This window comes from Rhineura floridana, chromosome 11 (assembly GCF_030035675.1).
Source record: "Rhineura floridana isolate rRhiFlo1 chromosome 11, rRhiFlo1.hap2, whole genome shotgun sequence".
Taxonomy (NCBI): Eukaryota; Metazoa; Chordata; class Lepidosauria; order Squamata; family Rhineuridae; genus Rhineura; species Rhineura floridana.
The window spans coordinates 19517300-19535684 of record NC_084490.1 but is presented as its reverse complement, the minus strand read 5'-3'; the positions used below and the strand labels follow the sequence as shown (position 1 = coordinate 19535684).

The window sequence follows — 18385 nt, the reverse complement described above, 5'->3', positions numbered from 1 at the left end:
TTAAATTGCATTCATGACTATTAAGTAGTGAAGTGAGCATGGTATTAGTGGCATTTGCTAGAAGCCACAGCAGAAACTTTTCATACCCTGTGGTCCCTGTCATTTAATGCCATCAAAGCACTGGCTATTCTAAAGGCAAATCATCTAAATAAGAATTTCCTCTCTCTTGTCTCAGGAATTATTTCAGGCCTATAGAATAACAATATTCAGAACAACTCTTGTCCGATGCCTAAATCTACTTCACAGGATATGTCATTGTGAGGGCAAAATTAGCTGCCAAGAAATCTGATTTTGTTAATGTGAACCACTTTGAGAACTAAGTCATATCCATACCATGAAGTACTATTATATCATTTTAACAGCTGTAGCTCCCCCCCCCCAAAAAAAAAGAATACGGGGAACTTTAGTTTAAGGATGCAAACCTCATAGACAAAAAATTCCCAGCCTTTTAACAAACTATAGTTCCCAGGATTCTCCATGACTGTTAAAATGGCGTAACAGTGTTTTAAATGTATGGTATGGATGTGGTGGTTTAAAAGTGGTATGAAACTATTGTTAAATAAAGAAGGTAACCTTGGCCTAGGCCAATTTGGTTTGAAGGGTCAATACAAGTATTTTGACTGGGGCCCCAGAAACAGCCTGTAGAAAAAGTACAAGAGTAATATGCTCCATGCAGCAAGCACCAGTTATTAACCCTTGCCAACATAATCTCAACAAGTTGCCTTTTCTACTTTTCAAAGACACGCCTACTGAAGAGCCAAATTGCAGCAGTCTATAAGAACACAGAAAAGCCCTCATGGATAAGACCAAACGTCTTATCTATTTGGGAATCTTGTTCTCAAATTAGACAGCTCTGGGAAACCCACAAACAGGACCTAAGCATAACAACACTTTCTCTGCTTGTGTTGCCCAGGAACTGCAGAAGTAATATAGCGCCAACTGGAAGATAAAAGGGCATTAATCACAGTGGCCTTTTGGCTGGCATCTCCCTAGCCAAGGGAGCTTTTGCTCCGACTCTCTCACAGTGCAATCTATGTCTACTTAGAAGTAAGCCCCATAATATCCACTGGGACTTACTCCCAGGTAAGTATAGATGTGCGGTCTTAAGTTTGAACCCCTTCAGAGAGTAGCTGCAATCTAAAGATGTTTCCTATGATAAAGCAAAGCTCTTTCATTGCAGGCATTACTGATAGCAGTTAAAAGGTATGCGCTAAAACTATAATAAGGTGTTGCGGGGGGGGAGAGAGGAATTAACATTTTTGATGCGAAAAAACACACCAAATTCCGCCTTTGGAAATCTTTTGGGTGTTAAATGTGGTCTTGACCCGGGACGTTAAGCCTCCCTCGGACCGAAGAGTCACAAAATAATTCATAAATATTATTGAGGATAGGATGAACAGTTACTTTTCCTGTTAAGTCCAACCCCCTATGAAGTGTATCCCATTATATATATATTTATTAAACTAAACACATTTCTTTTTTCTTTTTCATCCCTAATTAGCTGCTTCCTCTTGTCAGTTGGGCGGGTTTACCTTTCTCAGCTAGCCAATTAGGAATCTGCCCGCTTTGTTTGAATAAAGAACTGGAGAAAGGTTTTCCCAAGTCAGCAATTTTTTCGTCGCCTATTGGCTACATAGCTACGTCAATTTGCTATTTCTCTAATTAGCGTCTCACAGCCATTCTCACATTCTATAGGCAAAACTTCACGTCAATCGTAAAGTTTGAAAATTGCCACGCCCACTTTCTTCCCGCAACCGTTAGCGGATAAACAAAACTACCTGCCCTTTAAACACCGCTTTTCCCAAACGTTCATATTCAAATTCGTCCAATCAGGCTCCATGGGACCGCCTCTCCACTACGCCTCTCCTCATTGGCTGTCGACCGTCGCGGACATTGGTTGTCAACGGCTCTCCGCGAGGAGAGAACCCGAGAAGGGAGGGGGGAGGAACGGACCCCCTCCGTTCTAACGGGCCTGATTGGGCGGCCGGGGTTCCAAAGGGGTGTGGTTGGCTTTGGCCGAGGATTATAAAAGCATTTGCTGGGCACCAGCCACCCTCATTAAAGTGAGGGTGGCAGCAAATGAGTTGGTAACAGTCGGGGGGGGAGAAGGGGGGACATTTAGTTTCCCCCCAGAGATACATGAGAAAGGTGGAACTTATTGAATCCTAGTGTCTAGCGTTTTCTCAATAGTGATAGGGGCCGTCTGACCCCCCCCCCCCGCAATCTAGAGCCCAGGGTGATAGGTTGGAATAGGTGCATAATCAGAAGTGATTTAAGTATAGGTTAAGGCGTGTATGTGAGCCCTCTGAAGGTAAGGGTTAGGTTGTACTACTCTACAATCCTCTGCGCAGACCAAACACGATGGTGAGTGGTTTTTGACTTGTATGTCCCTGTCTTCCTACTTGAAGTTTTCCTTGATTTGGGTTGATGGGTTGCAGCTTCCCTGCCCCATGCTGCTCAAGGGATGGGTAACTTACCTTTTCATATCCGTGTGCCTGTAGGCAAAATCCAGTACCATGGAGTGAAATCTTTGGCTGGCTGGCTAAGGCTGTCTCAAAGTTAAAACTTTTACCTTGGGGGAAAGATCAAGCCCTGGGGTCATGTGTCAGATTTGCTTGTGATATGATGGTTAGTAATGGTTAGTATTGTGGTGTTTGTGGGCTTGATGGTGAACGACCATTCGAAGTCTCATGTAGGGATAGGATGGAATCTTCTGGTCTGTTTATTGTGCTTTATTAATTTTATATCCCACCCTTCCTCCCAAAAGGATCTGGTATGGAGTAAGATCTGGTGCTAGGCTTAGCTGGAGTGTCAGGATACAATCCTAGGTGGATGATCTACTGACAAGAAACAGAATAAGTTGAAAGAGAGAGACTATGCCATTCTTATTCAGAGGAGCTCCACAACCCCCAGAGTAACTGATATTAATATATGAAAGAGACTCATTCTCTCTGGTATGGAGTCACTATATTGGAAAAGCATTTCAAATGGAGTTAAACATATCCTACTTTGAGATGTGGTGGGGCCTACTTTTCTGAACAGTTGTTTAAAACCAGGAATTGGAAGATGTGGCCACATAGCTGCTGTTGGACTTCCCAACTCCATCATTCCTGATAATTGGCCATGTTGGCTGGGACTGATGGGAACTGGAGTCCAACTTCTGGAGGGCCACATGTTCCCCATTCCTGGTAAAACCTCATTTTGGGTTTCAAGGGAGGATGGAGTTAGGTTTAGGATATGTGGGCTGCCTGTGTAGTATGGCACTTGAAAAAAAATTAACTCCTCACTTGTCACAATGTGTTCCATCATTCTTTTGTTACAACTGTTGCACTTCCTGTCTCCCTTTTTGGATGTGACTTACCTGGTGGATGATCCTTAATGTAAAACGTGCATTATTGAGAGTATTTTTTTTAATCCTCAAATACTTAATTGGGAGAGTAGATTCCTTATCACTATGTAAAATGTAAGTAGCTGTCCTTTGGCCAGCTTTGCTTCTTTAGAATTCAGTTCTGTGTTATGTGCCCTATTGGGATCACATTTGTTGAAACATATTTTATATTTCATCTGCTTTATGAATTCAAAGCAGAATGTGTTTCTATCCAATATCTGCTCTGTGTATACATCCCTCATATTTTGATTTCCCAGGGCAAGGCTAAAGGCCTATTCCTGCTTTTATCTTTCCTACTGCAAACAAAAAAATGTCACCACTTTAGAAAGTAGCACATAATTGATAAGGTGTAGTCGTTTTTAAAGACCAGAAGTGGGAAATATATTTTAGTTGAAATTTTTAAATTAAGGCTGGAATCTGCATTGAACACCACGGGATATGCTTTTGCTTCTGAGTAACCATGTGTAGGATTGCATTGTGAGGCATTTTTGGTTCATTTTGAACCTGGATTTGTATTTTCTTAGTGTCAGGATTTAGGAAGATGCAGCAATACTCTTTGAACAGTTCCCCTTCCCCCAGTTCTCTCAAAGCAAAATCCTCCATGTTTGCAAACTATTCTACTCATTAATGTCATCAGAGTACTGATTTCAGGTCTATAAACCTGGTTAGCCTTTTAAAAACCTTTTGTCTTTTCATTTGATCCAGTCTAGGCCTCTTGAGTGCATGCTTGTGCGTGCAGTGCTTCATGCATCTTTTTGATTTTTTCTTCTCTGTATTTGAGACCTGCACAATCTTTGGCCTCTTGCATGCTTTCAGATGTGTTTAATTGTAAGCTCTTTCTCATGGGACAAATCATTGGCAAGCAGTTGGGGGGGGCAATTGGAGCAGATGGCTTTGCTTGCGCATAGGCAGCAGTTTTTTTGTTGGGGAGGATATGCTTCCATGATAACTTCATTTTCCAATCACTCAATCTATTGGACATTTCATACATCTTTGTGTTTTTGGGGAGCTGGGTTTGGGAAGAAAAATGTGTGTCCGGGGAGGCTAAGCCTTTTGTAACTTATGCAGGACTGATGTTTTTTGTAGAGTAAGTGAGAATGTTCCCTGTAGAAGGCCGTGTACGTCTTTCCTCAATGCTGTATAGTATTTTCCTCCTTATCATTGGGTCCTTTACCAGTAAGCCTTTGAGGGTTGGTATTTTGTTTTATCTTTACTCCAAAGAGATGTTAGAATGCACCCTCTGATCAAAGGTTTATAGCCAAGATGGTGCATATTTGCCATTCAACATTCTTACTGTTGGTTTACTGCTGGAATGACCTTCAGGGGTAGCCCTACCTCTTGGTTGGTAGTTTTGTGTTTAATTAAGTTCTATTAGAGTTATCCTGGCATGGAATCTAATTTCTGTTAGCATTACAGGAGCCCAAGAAAAAGATCCAGCAACCTGGGACACATTGCATTGATCCAATGGTTCAGAAATAGTTTTGTGGAGTGTCCTATTTAAATGTAACATCCTCTATACTTCTGGCAGAAGAGCCTGTGGATCTACCACAATTAAGTAATTAGACTGTGACCCAAATGGTTTGTTTTATTTTTCAGTTCTGGGCTAGTTGCTTTTGTGGACATTTTTCCAAGTTTGGTTTCAATCATGGTGTCCTACAGAAGTTAAGTTGTAACACTTTCAGTTATTACTGGAGTTGGAGAGAGGAAGAGATGGGAAAGGAGGCTCCAGGATGAGCTGGTGCATGCTGGAGCTAGACCAACTTGGTCCTTTTTAAATAGTAGGTGGGCAACACTTTTAACACTCTGAGAGACGTGTGTGAGCAGAAAATTAAGGTGCAGAATTGGCCTGAAAAGTTGAGGCTGGAAACAGTGACCCTAGAATGTTGAACTGAGATTGCAAGTTCATAGAAATGACAGCTAAGTGATGAAAGTGTACACCCACAGATACACATTGTGTCAAAGGGAGAAGGCAGGGTGCACCTTGCCCAAAAGGCTTTTCGTAACTTAGCCTGCCAAAAGTACAAAAGGGTGCCTTCGGTGGCAACTGTTTTGCTGGTATGTCAATGTTTGCTGGCTATGTAGGTCATTTAATTCCTTCTGACGGTGCAAATGAGTATCTACAGATAACAGGTGTCCAAATACAAATAAATAGCAAACAGTGGAGGTTGTTTCGATGATGTGTTCTCAGGATTATGGGGGGAATGAGAGCAGGCCTCCCCTGCCTTTGTGTGTCTTTTTGTCGCGTGCGCGCACACATACACACACAGGTGAACCAGTAGAGTAACCAACAGATTCTGTGTTCATTTGACAGAGAAATCTCCCCTGACCATGCAAGATTCAAATAAACATTGAATTTCTGGGCTTTGTCCATTGACTTAGGAGTGAGGAGAGTGACCGGGAGAATTGGATGTAGGCCTGAGGCCTGCTCCCAATCTCTTTCTGGGTACCACACATGAGTTTCAGGTCACGCTTCTATCGGCACAGCCTTAAAGAAAGCTACCCTTCAGTTAACTGTTTAATTTTTGTCTCTTTGTTCTCACTTCTTCTTTCTTTCAGAAAACAGTTCTTGGTTTTCTGGATAATGTGAGTGGTTTCTCACCTGAAATTAAAAAGAAACTCTGTGTGTGTATAAATGAGGGCCAGGAAAAGCCTGACCGCTCCAGAACTCCTGTTGAATTGCCCTGTTTGAAAGCTGTACTGCAATTCTGGCACACAGACAGCAGGTCTAGAGATGACAGCTTTTGAAAAGTAAAATTCAGACGTTGCCATGAAAGCTACCTTGCTTGCTTATTTTACTTATTCACTATTATGCTTTTATCCTGCCTTTCCTCCAAGGAGCTCAAAGGAGGCTGTGTACATGATTCTACTCTTTCACCCTCCCTCATTTTTTCCTCACAATTGCCCTGTGAGGTAGGTTGTTCTGAGAGTGTGTGATTGGCTCAAGCTCACCCAGTAGACTTGTGGTTGAACTTGTCTCCCTGGTCCTAAGGTCTGCTCACTTGACTACACTAGCCACATTGGCCTTTCCCCATCACCATTTTTTTTTTGGCGGGGTCTGGGTGGAGTTTTTGAAGGATTTGACATTGTCCCTACAAGTTAGTAATTTTCAATGCTGGAACATATTGGTCTATGTGACTTTTGTTCCTCAGAACACATCTAGCCTTGTCTTGAAAACGGAGAGTCTGTGCAGTAACACAGGACCGCAAGCTCGGGGCTGCAAGGAAGAACCCGTCGTCCCTCCCTAGTTCCTAGACGTTCCACTCACAGTTTTAAGCATGAACTGTCCCCGTGCTCTCAAGAATTGCAGCTATGAGGGATGTAAAAATGCTTTAAAATATAAATTCTTCAGCATCTGATCTCTTTGGGATGTTTCCTGGATAGCATTTCTTAAATGAAATGAGATGAATAAACAAACAAGCTGCCCCTTGTCCCAGTTGGACTTCATAGTCTAATTTGATGTTCCTCTGGTATTGGAATAGTATGTAAACCACTTTGTAAAACATTCCCATTTCTACTTTTATTTCTGCCTTGCAGCAAAGACTCCATACGCAGTTCACTTGCCCACAAGCTCACACATATCCATGTTTTAATGTTAAAAAAGCAGTTCCAATGTACAAATCATCTCTGGTTCTGCCTTGCCATAGGCAGGCAGGTGACTTGCTGTTTAAAAGTCTATTTGTGCTCTTTTTCTCTTCTGGGATATGTGTGATCTCAGGGAGTGTGTGCTCCTAGTCCTTTTAAAGCTAGTTGCATGATTTTTAAAGGGGAGATGGGACTGCCTGAGGTGTAGTAATACGTTAATTTAAAATAAGATGTTTGTGCATAATTCTTGGCTTCTGAATATTGGATAAAGTGGTGTGTGAGGGTTAATCAGGAACAAAATGCACTTTGAAATGGTTGTTGGTGTTTTGTCCTTCCTATGTTACATGAAACAGCAGGTAACCCTGCTTGTGAGTATACTTGGGAGGCAGGCAGGTTTCTTTGCTGCTTGAATTGGAAAGGTCTGATGTTTAAGAGAGGATGACTTGGAAGTAAATGCTCCAACTGCTTGTTTCAAATAGCAAACTAGCAGAAGATAAATGTTCCTTGAGCCATGCTTTGGGAAATGAGTAGCTATTTAATGAGTCACTAACTTTCCTGGGGCAAGACTAGGAAGCTGTGCGCTGCTTGGATGGGGCTGCTGTTCTGACAGGTGGGGTGTCCTTGTTCAACACAAGGCAGAATCCTTTCTCTTCCCCGTTCCTCTGCCCTCTTCAAGGACAGACTCTTGGCAGATCCAAGCAGAGGTTGTTTTCAGTTAAGACCCACGTTATTTTTGTTTCCCCCCCTCCCTCAATCTTTCTCATGCAGAATTCCAATGTAGAAAATTTGCCTCCCCACGTGATCCGGCTGGTCTACAAGGAAGTCTCCACTCTGACCTCAGACCCACCTGAAGGCATTAAAGTATTCCCCAATGAGGAGGACATCACAGATGTGCAGGTCACCATTGAGGGACCTGGTAAGAAGGGATACACAGGGTTTCTTTCCTCAGCTGTTTTAAAAAAAACATGATGCAGGAGGCAGCACATATGGGGCGGAGGGGTTGAGCTTCGTGTGAAATCTGCATCAGGCCCAGGTGGCATTGTCCAAGCAGGAATGGAAAAGTGGTTCACTGTGAAGGTGTTGTGTCTGTTTAGGGCTCTCCTCCACAGGGGAACATAAACCTAGTTTCCCATCAGGGTTCCTGAATTATCTGCTTGTTAATCTGCTCCTAGGATGGGAAAAAAATGCTTGAGCCTCTGCCACCTCCTGTGAGGCAAACTAGTCCCAGGCTATGGTCTGAAGGCCCATGAGGCCACCACCTTGCTGAAGCTAAGCGGGTTTTGGTCTGGTCAGTGCCTGGATGGAAGACTGCCTGGGAACTACATGCATGATACCTTGGGGTCTATGATGAAAGAAAGGTGGGGTATAAACGTAAGAAATAAATAAATAAACCAAATATACATTCATGCTCTGAGCAGCACAAAAGTATTTGTGGGATAGAGTAGGGGGTCTTGTAGGAGATTATTGTTCCAGAACCAAACTGCAGCCTTGAGCCCTGGCTACTGACTCAGCAGATGCATAACTTTGAAAAGTGGAATGCAAGAGGTCAGGAGACATTATGCCTGCACTGAAGCCAGTCAGTGTCACTTCTCATTGTGCAACACCAGGGGATCAGGGGTGCCTTCTCCTGGACAGCTCCAGCAATGTGGAGTAATTACCAGTACACAAATCAGCATCCTAAGAACCCCAGCTTTTATTTGCATGAAAAAAATTCTAGTCCTTATGGGTTATGAGATAAAGCATGTGTGTGGAGACTTGTTTCCTATGACTAGTTTCCTATGATGTCCAGTGGCTCCTTGTACCTCTCCCCATTTACCAGAAATTGAATAAAAATGATGCAGATAATGCAAATACATACAGATTTATTACAATAATTTACACTGGGCAGAATTTTGATTTTGGATTTTTTGAGGTCACAGCACTGGCTGTTCCCTGCACATGAAGCTGCCTTGGTAAAAGACTGTGTACAGTAGGGCCCCACTCATACGACAGGTTAGGTTCCAGATCCCTGCCAAAAAGTGAAAATTGCCAAAAAGTGGAACATAGCATCAAAATGGCGGTGAAAAAGGCGGGAAAATTCAAAAACAAAATGGCGGCCGTCACAGAGGTGAAGAGAAAATAGCTTAAAGGAGTGCAACGGTGGCCATCACAGTGGAGGAGACAGCCTCCTGGGGGGGGCAGAGGAAGGATGAGAGGGAAAGAGCCGCCGCCACGAGCACCAAATGTGCTACAGGAGGAACAGCAGGGAGCCGCTGCCACAAGATCCTAGTGGACTCAGTAGCAGCCAAAGGGAAAAGGCGCTGCAGTCAAGCGGGACACAAGTTGAAGCCGCGGCTGCAAGCTTCAAAGTCGCTGCTGCTGCTGCTGCCACCAATGGGCACTTCTGCTCACGGCCGAAGAAAAAACCCTGAATGGGGGGGAGCCACCGCTGCAAAAGAGAAGCGGCACAAGCTGCTAACTGCCCTGAAGGGGGGGAAGCCATCGCCGCTGCTGTAAAAAGAGGCGGCACAAGCAGCCCCCTCTGTCCCCCCCAAAAAAGAGAAACAGGTAGGGCAGGAGGAAGCGAGGGGGGGGGCAACTGAAAACGACCAGCCCAACTATCTCCAAAAAGGTAAAAGAGAAAGAGGAGGGAGGAAAAAAGCTGGAAAACAAAACCCCCAACAACACCCCTCCAAAACACACTCTTTAACACAAAAAATTTTCACACACACTTAACTTTAAGACTCTGTTCTCACAGTACACATGGATATAAGTGCCTCAGACGAAGGCAAGATTGAACTGGAGTGACTTCAGTACATTCTTGCCTTCGGATGCTACATGGCGCTATTACCCACGTGATGGCATGCTACCGCCTATTAGCAGAGTGCTGAGAAGCGGAACTCCAAAAAGCAGGGCCCTACTGTAGTTCAAGTACTATCTCCTGCAATTAGCGGCAGCTCACCACAGTCTCAAGCAAGAGTGTTTTATGGCTTTGCTACCAAGAGCCTCTTTATAACTGGAGATGTGGGTAACTGAACCTCAGTCCATCTGCATGCGAAGTGTGTGCTGTACGACTGAGCTCCTGGAGAGACTGGAACCCAGGCCATAATTAAACTGGGATAGGGAACCTGTGACCTTCTGGATGCTGGATACAACTCTCATCATTCCTGACCGTTACTAGCTAGTCCAAAACATCTGGAGGGCCACAGGTTCCCTATCCCTCTCAAAATTTGAGATATCCAATGAGATTAAGATCTTCCAACCAATTTACAAATGCTGGGTGGCATAAAAATTCTTCAAAACTAGCAGCCAAGAGAAAAATTGATAATGGAACCCTGAATGAAAAATCAACATCATCAAACAAAAAAGTCAAGGGTAGTTATAATTTATAATAAATGTACTGAATATATATACACACAGCATCAAATATCCAGAAGTGAATAAGATGTAATTCAAAATGTTTAATTACATAAAATTAAAATCTTATATGTAAATCCGAAGAAACAGAATATAACAAAACCAAAAATAGTCAGACAAACCCTGTAATACAGAAACTAAGAACCTGCATTCAAAAAGTGAACCTATAACCTGATACAGGTTAAGACAAACAAGAAAATTCTGCATAGTCATAACCTATATGAATGCCTTTACAATCATATTTTGCAGAATAGCTGCAGAATGAACACTGATTTTTTTCCCTGAAGGGGCTTGTTCCTTAGCTCCAGCACCACAGCATAGGCATGGTTCTCTTGTTTCTCTAGAGCGGGGTTGTTCCATCAACCCCAGCCAGCATGACTAATGATCAAGGATTATGGAAGTTGTAGTCCCAACAACACTTGGAGGGCATTGTGTTGGCCACCCTTGCCCTAGAGCAGGGGTTGGGGATGTCAGACCCCCGGGCCAAATATGGCCCTCCAGGCTTGTCTGTCCAGCCCTCTGGACTCTTTCCAAGGCCATGTGTGTATGTCTCTGTGTAAAAATCTCTGGCTTTCACATGGCTAGAATGTACCCTACTGAAAAAAGGTGAGAGTTGCATTCATTGCTCCACACACTTTGACCTTTGGCCTTACCAATCACTGGCATGTACCCCACAAAAGTCTGCCCATGAGGAAAGGTGGTCCTCAGGCTTAAAAAGGTTCCCCATCCCTAACGGATGGAGTCTAGAGCAGAGCCATATTGGCCAGTCTCAAGAAAAGAACGGGTCATGTTGAAGAAGGCTTAAGGATCCTTGAGATCCTTAGGAATCCGGCAGCTGAAAAAATGATATGGTTGGCTGGGCATCCAAAATCTTGGGTTCTGGTCCAAACCTTATATGGGGTGCAAGGAGGAGGGAATTCCACACTCCAGTCATGCTGAGGCACTTGATACCGGCACGGCCAGCTCCCTTGCCAATGAATGCACAGGGTTGAGGGTTCTTGCTTTCTCCCTCCATTATCTACATAGAGTCCTTGTATGTCGAACGTTAGTTCACTTAAGTTCACAGGTTATCAGCAGCACTCGTCCAGTGCAGGTGGAAGATAGAGGAGACCCCGTTCAAGAATTCTTGAGTCTTGGGAGGTACCAGAAATTTTCTATTTGGGAATTAGACATCAGACAGCAGAACAGTCTTTATAATATATGCTATTTATTCATATCTTGCGCACTACAACTAATAAAATGCAATCTATGTGGCTTTAACCAACATTGCAGAAACAGAAAAATAGAAATACATGTCAGCATGGAAGAAGTTGCTGGATATCCATTTAATATCAAAAGTATAAGACTTTGAAGGCACATCTAACTTAAACAAGTTACAATAGATGCAGGATTAGTTAATACTACAGAACCAAACTTACAAAGTGCATAGAAATACATGTCATACTACATCACCCATCATGTCATGGATGGAATAGATGGACGGTGGTTCTGCTTTCTTTGACACCCCCCCCCCCAGCAGAGCTGAGGGGTCATGAGTGCTATAAAACCTGGCCTTTTATACACTTATCAAAGAGGGGCATGTTCCTGTGGTTTTATCAATTGTTGCCTTGCCGTCTCTCCATGCCTTCTAGAGACAACAAGTATGACCAGTGATGTCAACTAGTTGAATGTTGTGGTGTTAACCATACCATGTAAGGAACTTCCTCTTAAACAGCCGGAATGTTGGCTGACTGCCCGGATACACTATACTCAACATTCTCATGCAAAACACTACTTTGTTCAGAAGGGAAGGCAAAGCCCATATTCAGAAAAGAACATTTTTCTTCTATGCCACTTATGCAGTACTAAGCAATAAGCTAAGCCATTATAACCAAATGATTTCAGCACATTTTATGCATATTTCGAGCCAATATCTGGGCTGTCCCATTACACCCTCTCCCATCTTCTCTGTTCCTGCTGCAGAGGGTACCCCATACTCTGGTGGCCTCTTCCGCATGAAGTTGATCCTTGGCAAAGACTTTCCAGCCAGCCCACCAAAAGGCTACTTCCTGACCAAAATCTTCCATCCCAACGTGGGCGCCAATGGCGAGATCTGCGTCAACGTCCTCAAGAAGGACTGGAAAGCAGAACTGGGCATCCGGCATGTCCTGCTGGTGAGTGATAGTTTTAACTGGGTAGCATCCCAAAATAGGGTGTTTGACGCCTGAGTCGGGTTGTATAGGAAGCTGCCGCGTATCCAGGCAGACTGTTTGTCTGGTACCGTCTACACTGACTGGCATTGGCTCTCCAGGATCATGCCAGAGAAAAGTCTTTCGCTTCACTTGGCAGCTAAGATCCTTTCAACAGGAGATGCCAGGGACTAAACTGCATGCAAAACACATGCCTTACCACTGAGTTATGGTCCCTGTCTGTGGATCCCAGAGGGCTCCATTATGGACTTCTCCATGCCAGTAAGGAGAAAGTTTCAGCCTACAGCATAATCCACCATGATATCTCCTATGAATACCCCATTGAAATAGGACTAAGAGATAAAACAGCTTGTCTAAAGCTGGCTAGTGAATGGCAGAGAATTGAACTAGGAGCTCCTCAGCTTTTGGCTTCAGTACATTAAATCAGATGTGCAGACTTGCCTTTTAAAATGTGTATAGAAAGAGGAGGGAGATGTTTTTGACAAAAAATAACATTAACACAACATGCAGGTTTTGTAATGGAATAATGCCAAACATCACTTTTTTGTCAGAGTGGGGATGTGTCTTTAGCTTTACCCTTTATACAGGGCTGGGGAACCATTGGCTCTCTAGATGTTGCTGGACTACAACTCCCATCAGCCCCAGCAAGCATGACCAAAGATCAGCAATGATGGGAGATGTGAACTGTGTCATTCCACTCCTTCCAAGGGTGCCATTTCTTCATTTCTTTTCATGTTAAGTAAAGCTGGTGTAATGTGGATGTCTTCCAGCACAGGGTATGTAATTCAGGTGGAGGCTCTTGTTCTTACACAAAGGGGTCAGTTCGTAAAAGGGTACAAGCCTTGCTGATCTCTGCCAAGATTCTTCCAAGACACTTTACTTGATTCTTGGCAAAGTGCTCAACCAGCCTGGCCTCTTTTATTTAGTTACTTAAAATTTTTCTAGGCCGCCTTTCTACTGATGCTTTCAAGGCAGCTCACACAGCAACACAAAAGAATTTTAACCCCCCCACCCAAAAACATATTAAAATTTAGTTAAATAAAAGTTTATACAAAATAAAATTAGTTAGATGCCAAAAGTAAAACGTTAGCAAACAACAAAAGTGAAAGCAGCAATAAAGTCAGAAATAATAAAACTAATATTTGTTAAAAGCCTAGGAGAAAAATGTCTTCACTTGGTGCTGATAGCATAACAAAATTGACATCAACCCAAGTACCCGGGTTAGCAGGGGAGCATTCCATGACGAGGACACCACCACTGCAAAGGCCCTATCTCCAGGTACCATCCTTTGAAGGCAGTTGGGGGTGGAGGCTGATGCAGATCTTGACAAATTTACAGGGTCCTGTGATAGCAAGCTAGAAACCATTGCAGGTTTCAGATATTGAGTGACTTCTGTTACGTTTGCTTGGCCCTCACTTTGATACTGCAGCAAATGTAGTTAATGTAATCCTTGAGTGCCTGGAAAGGTAGCCAGAAATTGATGCAATCCTATTGGGAGTAAATGTATTTTACTCCCTCTTTGGGGAGGGAGTTTAACAACTTAGAGGGCATTCCCTGTGGCAGCTCCTCCTGGGCCACCATCCTCTGAACTTCTGAGGGTGGCAGAGCTACCAAGAAGGCCCCCTCTGCTACTCTCAGCACCCAAGAACGTTTATAGAGAAGGAGGTGGTCTCTCAGCTATTTGGGGCAATTTACATAAAAACACAGAAAAAAACTCAACCTAAACAGAAGGACATAATTGTTCTTTCCCACCCTCCTCCAACTTTCCTCTAAGTGCCAGAGGGCATTAAAGGGCTCGGGGCTGGCTGCTGTTTTTCCTTTTACTTTTCTTGAAATCTCCCTGCATAGCAGGGATGACCCTACAGATGTTGCTGGACTCCAGCTCCATCCCTGACCATTGGCTATGCTTGCTGTGGCTATTGTAGCATGAGAAGAGGGATTTTTAACCCCATTGCATCCATGCCCCTGATATTCCTATATGTGATCAGGGGCTCAAACAGGCCAATTTCCTCCGAACCACCACCATTTTGCATTATTTCAAAAAGTTCAAAATTGAATATAAACAAAGCTAAACAGAGAAGCTAATAAACAGCAAAACAATATCACAACAAAATAAGAGAAAAGGCCATGGTAACATTGAACTATGAAAAGCAATAAAACTTATGTTCCAATTATACAGGATAAAGCCATGCAAAATTATCACAAGAGAATTTCTTGTATATAACACCACTGGACCCCACATTTCATTATAATAAATGTGTCCAAACATTTACAATCAACAGTTAACGAAGGTTCCCTATAGCTCTTCTTATTTTAGAAGGCTAGATTATTACTGTTTTTAAATGAACTGACAACTATGCTTTCCTGTACCTGGAGAAGTTTGAATGTGCAGAAACTATGAGGTCATTTTTAGCTGGCCCCCATTTTTGTGTCCAGACAGAGATCTGGGGGTCCACCTAAGTTCACTACTAGAGGGAATGACAAGCAGTGGGTCAAAAGAGTAAAAGAGGAGAGGATGGGGAGACAGGAGGAAAAGATAACTTGGAAATAAGCATTTCAAAATGGGGCAGTAAACTGTAGTTTGTGGATTAATTAGTGAAAATGTTAGTTGATTAGTGAATGTGTACTGATTGGTCAATTACCCGGAAATTAGTTGTGATCTTATTCTAGTGTGTCACTGTCATTGGGAATCAAAAAGAAAGATGGCTTTATTTTATGGGTGGGGAAAAAGGAAGTGGTAAGTCAGCTTGCAGATAGCAATGCAGGACCATTCCTGCTGCTTGTGCCACATCTTATTTTGAAAGCACCCACATATCAAAATCTCCCTGCTGGTAGAAAGCTTGCCCAACAGGAAGGTGGCTTGCTGCTTCCTTAACCTTTTCTCTGATGCATTATCTTCCCACAAGCAGTGAGATTTTTGACACAGACACTTTCAAATTAGCAGCATTCCCTTTTCTTGCTCTAGGGTGATAGGTTAGTGAGGGTATTGTACCTTGTTCCTGGCTCTGCTTTTTATTGTGAATCTAGTGTCAGGCTGAAAGCAAGAGGCTTTGGGAGCCAGAACTCTGAATTCTGCTTCTCTTATTTGTTCATCAATTTGTTTTAACGAGTTATATCCTATTTCTATGACTGAATTATCTCTAGAGCTCAACTTATGACATTAGAACAGACTTCCCCAACCTGATGCCCTCCAGAAATTTGGGACTACAACTTCCATCATCCCCCGTTGTTGGCTATGCCAGCTGGGGTGAGGGGAGTTGTAGTATGAAACATTTGGAGGGCTTCAGGTTGGGGAGGGCTGCATTCAAGCAATGCTTTTAAAGTACATAGCAACCCTATGGTCCTCTGGCTACCAACAAAAGCCAGTGTACCTATCCCCTCACTTCAGGAGTCCAAGGACAACTGGTCTTTCTGGGACAGAAGGAAGAAAGCTCCCTGCAACTGGGCAGTGGCTAAGGCCAGGCTAGGCTAGGCTACTCTTCCACCTGTCCTAATATTTTTTCTTAGGAGGGAGTGGGTGCAACCTCCCTGGGGCCCTTGTCCTGCTGGCTGGTGACAGAGGTCATAATATTCTTCCCCTCTCATCTAGTGTACTGTCTGATAATTTCTCCCCCCATTCTAACTCTGCCCTTCCTCATTGTTCCTGCTGCAGACGATCAAGTGTTTGCTCATCCACCCCAATCCGGAATCGGCCCTGAATGAGGAAGCAGGGCGCCTCTTGCTGGAGAACTATGAAGAATATGCCTCACGGGCCCGCCTCCTGACAGAGATCCATGCCCAGCCTTCGTCTGGCCTGCGCACCAAGGACCCCGCTGAGCCTTGTTCCTCTTCGGCCGGTGCCTCTGGGGAAGGCCCCATGGCTAAGAAACATGCAGGCGACAGGGACAAGAAACTGGCCTCCAAGAAGAAGATCGACAAGAAACGAGCCCTCCGGCGGCTTTAGGGGGCAGGGGGGTGGGGTTGGGTATGGGGTGGGTGGGTGGGCGGGCACTGGGGTTCCACAGTACATTCTCCATTTCTCCTCTCTCTTCCTTTCCCACCTTCACTTTGAGACTGCAGTCCAACTCTGTCTCACCTTTGTCAGATTTTTCTTCTTTTCAGTCTTTAAGTTATTTAAATTATAAAAGCAGAAAAATCTATTAAATGCCTTTTTTTTCTAAGGAATGCTCTTAATGTTTGGTTGTGCCATCATATAAATTTGTGGTGGGGGCCGCATTGAGAATACTGCACCCATATCTTTAAAAAGGATGTTTAAAAAGCTGCAAAAGATACAGAATTCAGATTAGAAACAGGGAGCATCTTCCCTTTTAAAGTAGGATTTAAGGAGCTTGCTATGTGTTGGTTTAAGGGGAAAAGATGCAGACTTGACAGAGGTATATAAAATTGTGAACTGTATGAGGCAGGTTAAGGGAAAGATGGATTCTTTATTGTTGGAATTCAGGATTACTTGGTGCAATTGGTTGATAACAAAAAGTTTCTTTATGTGACACGTAATTAAGGAATTCATTACCACAAATTGTGCTTATGGCCATTAGCTTGGATGGTTTTTAAAGGGGGCTAGGCAAATGAGTAGAGACAGGGCCTATCTGTGTGTGTTAGCCATGCTAGCTAAATGTAACCTCCAAGTTGAGAGGCAGCATACCTGTTTACCAGATGCTGAGGCAAATGGTGGCGTGGCCATCAGCCTGTGGCCTTTCCTGAGAATATCTGGTTGGCTGCTTTTCAGGACTTTAGTGTGATGCAGCGAGGCAGTTCTTCAGGCAGTTCAGCAGAACAAACTGACCTCTGTTTGTGTCCAGAAGAATTCACACATTCAAAATGCTGGCATCTGTCACCACTGCAGTAGTTTACAACTGTTCCCCCTGCCACCTCCCAGTGTAGCCTGTCTTCTTGATGTGGGACAGAGCAAAGATCTGGTGGGACTTGTTAGGAGATGAGGGATGAACTAGCAGTTTTGCACATTGTGAGCATTAGCTTATGCTAACTTACAGAATTTAACATAGTGTATTTCCTTTCCCTCCATCAGTGCCCAAGTGTGTGCATTCTATGTAATAAAAATTAGAGGCAGTTTAGGATGGTAGTAGTGAGGCTGGCCTTGTCCAGTCTTCTAGCTTCCCTGCACCCCCAGCAGTACACAAAATGCCAGCTGTAGCCCACAAGGTTTTTTTAAAGGACCTGGTGGCACAGACTGTACCTGGCATGTTACATGCAACCCAGGGACTGTTTGGTTGACAGGCCTTTTGTTTAGTGTATTCGCTAATGTGCATACATTCTCTCATGGGCTGTGCCATGTTTGTGTGTGCTTTTTTGTGCACACAGAACTGTAATTACAACTGTCACTGTAGGGCTAGGGGAGGAGAGATCTGGCTTTTTTTCCCTTTGTAGTTTTCCTCTGTAACTTACCTTTACTGTTTTATTATATGGTTTTTAGTGATGCTTATATGAAATATTTTTATGTAAAACATTTTGAGGTTCACCTGAAAAGCAGTATTATAAATATTTTAAATATTTTTAAATATACCGCTTTTCTAAAAGAAATTGTACAGAGTCGTGTGCAAAATTAAAAACAGGAAACAATAAAATTACAATTCATTTGCAGTTCAACACTCCAAAAATACTCACAAATAGCAATACAGTTTCAAAGCAGGAGCTTTAAAACATCTAAAAGCTGCAGATTTAAAACTGCACTAAAAATCTGTTGAAACAGAAAGATCTTCAAAAGACAGTGAAAGCCCGACAATGAGAGAGCCCAGTGAACCTCCCAGTAGGAAAGTATTCCACAACATTGGCACCACCATCAGGAAGGCACCGTCTCTTACACCTGCCCTTC

General features: G+C 43.4%; 1 protein-coding gene across 1 annotated transcript; it reads left to right on the top strand.

Moving 5' to 3' along the window:
- The first annotated feature begins 1848 nt into the window (after positions 1–1848).
- Positions 1849–18093, top strand: UBE2S (ubiquitin conjugating enzyme E2 S). The gene is made up of 4 exons (XM_061590003.1): positions 1849–2364; positions 7739–7886; positions 12329–12519; positions 16208–18093. The coding sequence occupies exons 1-4, from the start codon at positions 2362–2364 to the stop codon at positions 16496–16498; spliced, it is 633 nt and encodes a 210-aa protein (XP_061445987.1). The 5' UTR covers positions 1849–2361; the 3' UTR covers positions 16499–18093.
- The last annotated feature ends 292 nt before the right edge of the window (positions 18094–18385 follow it).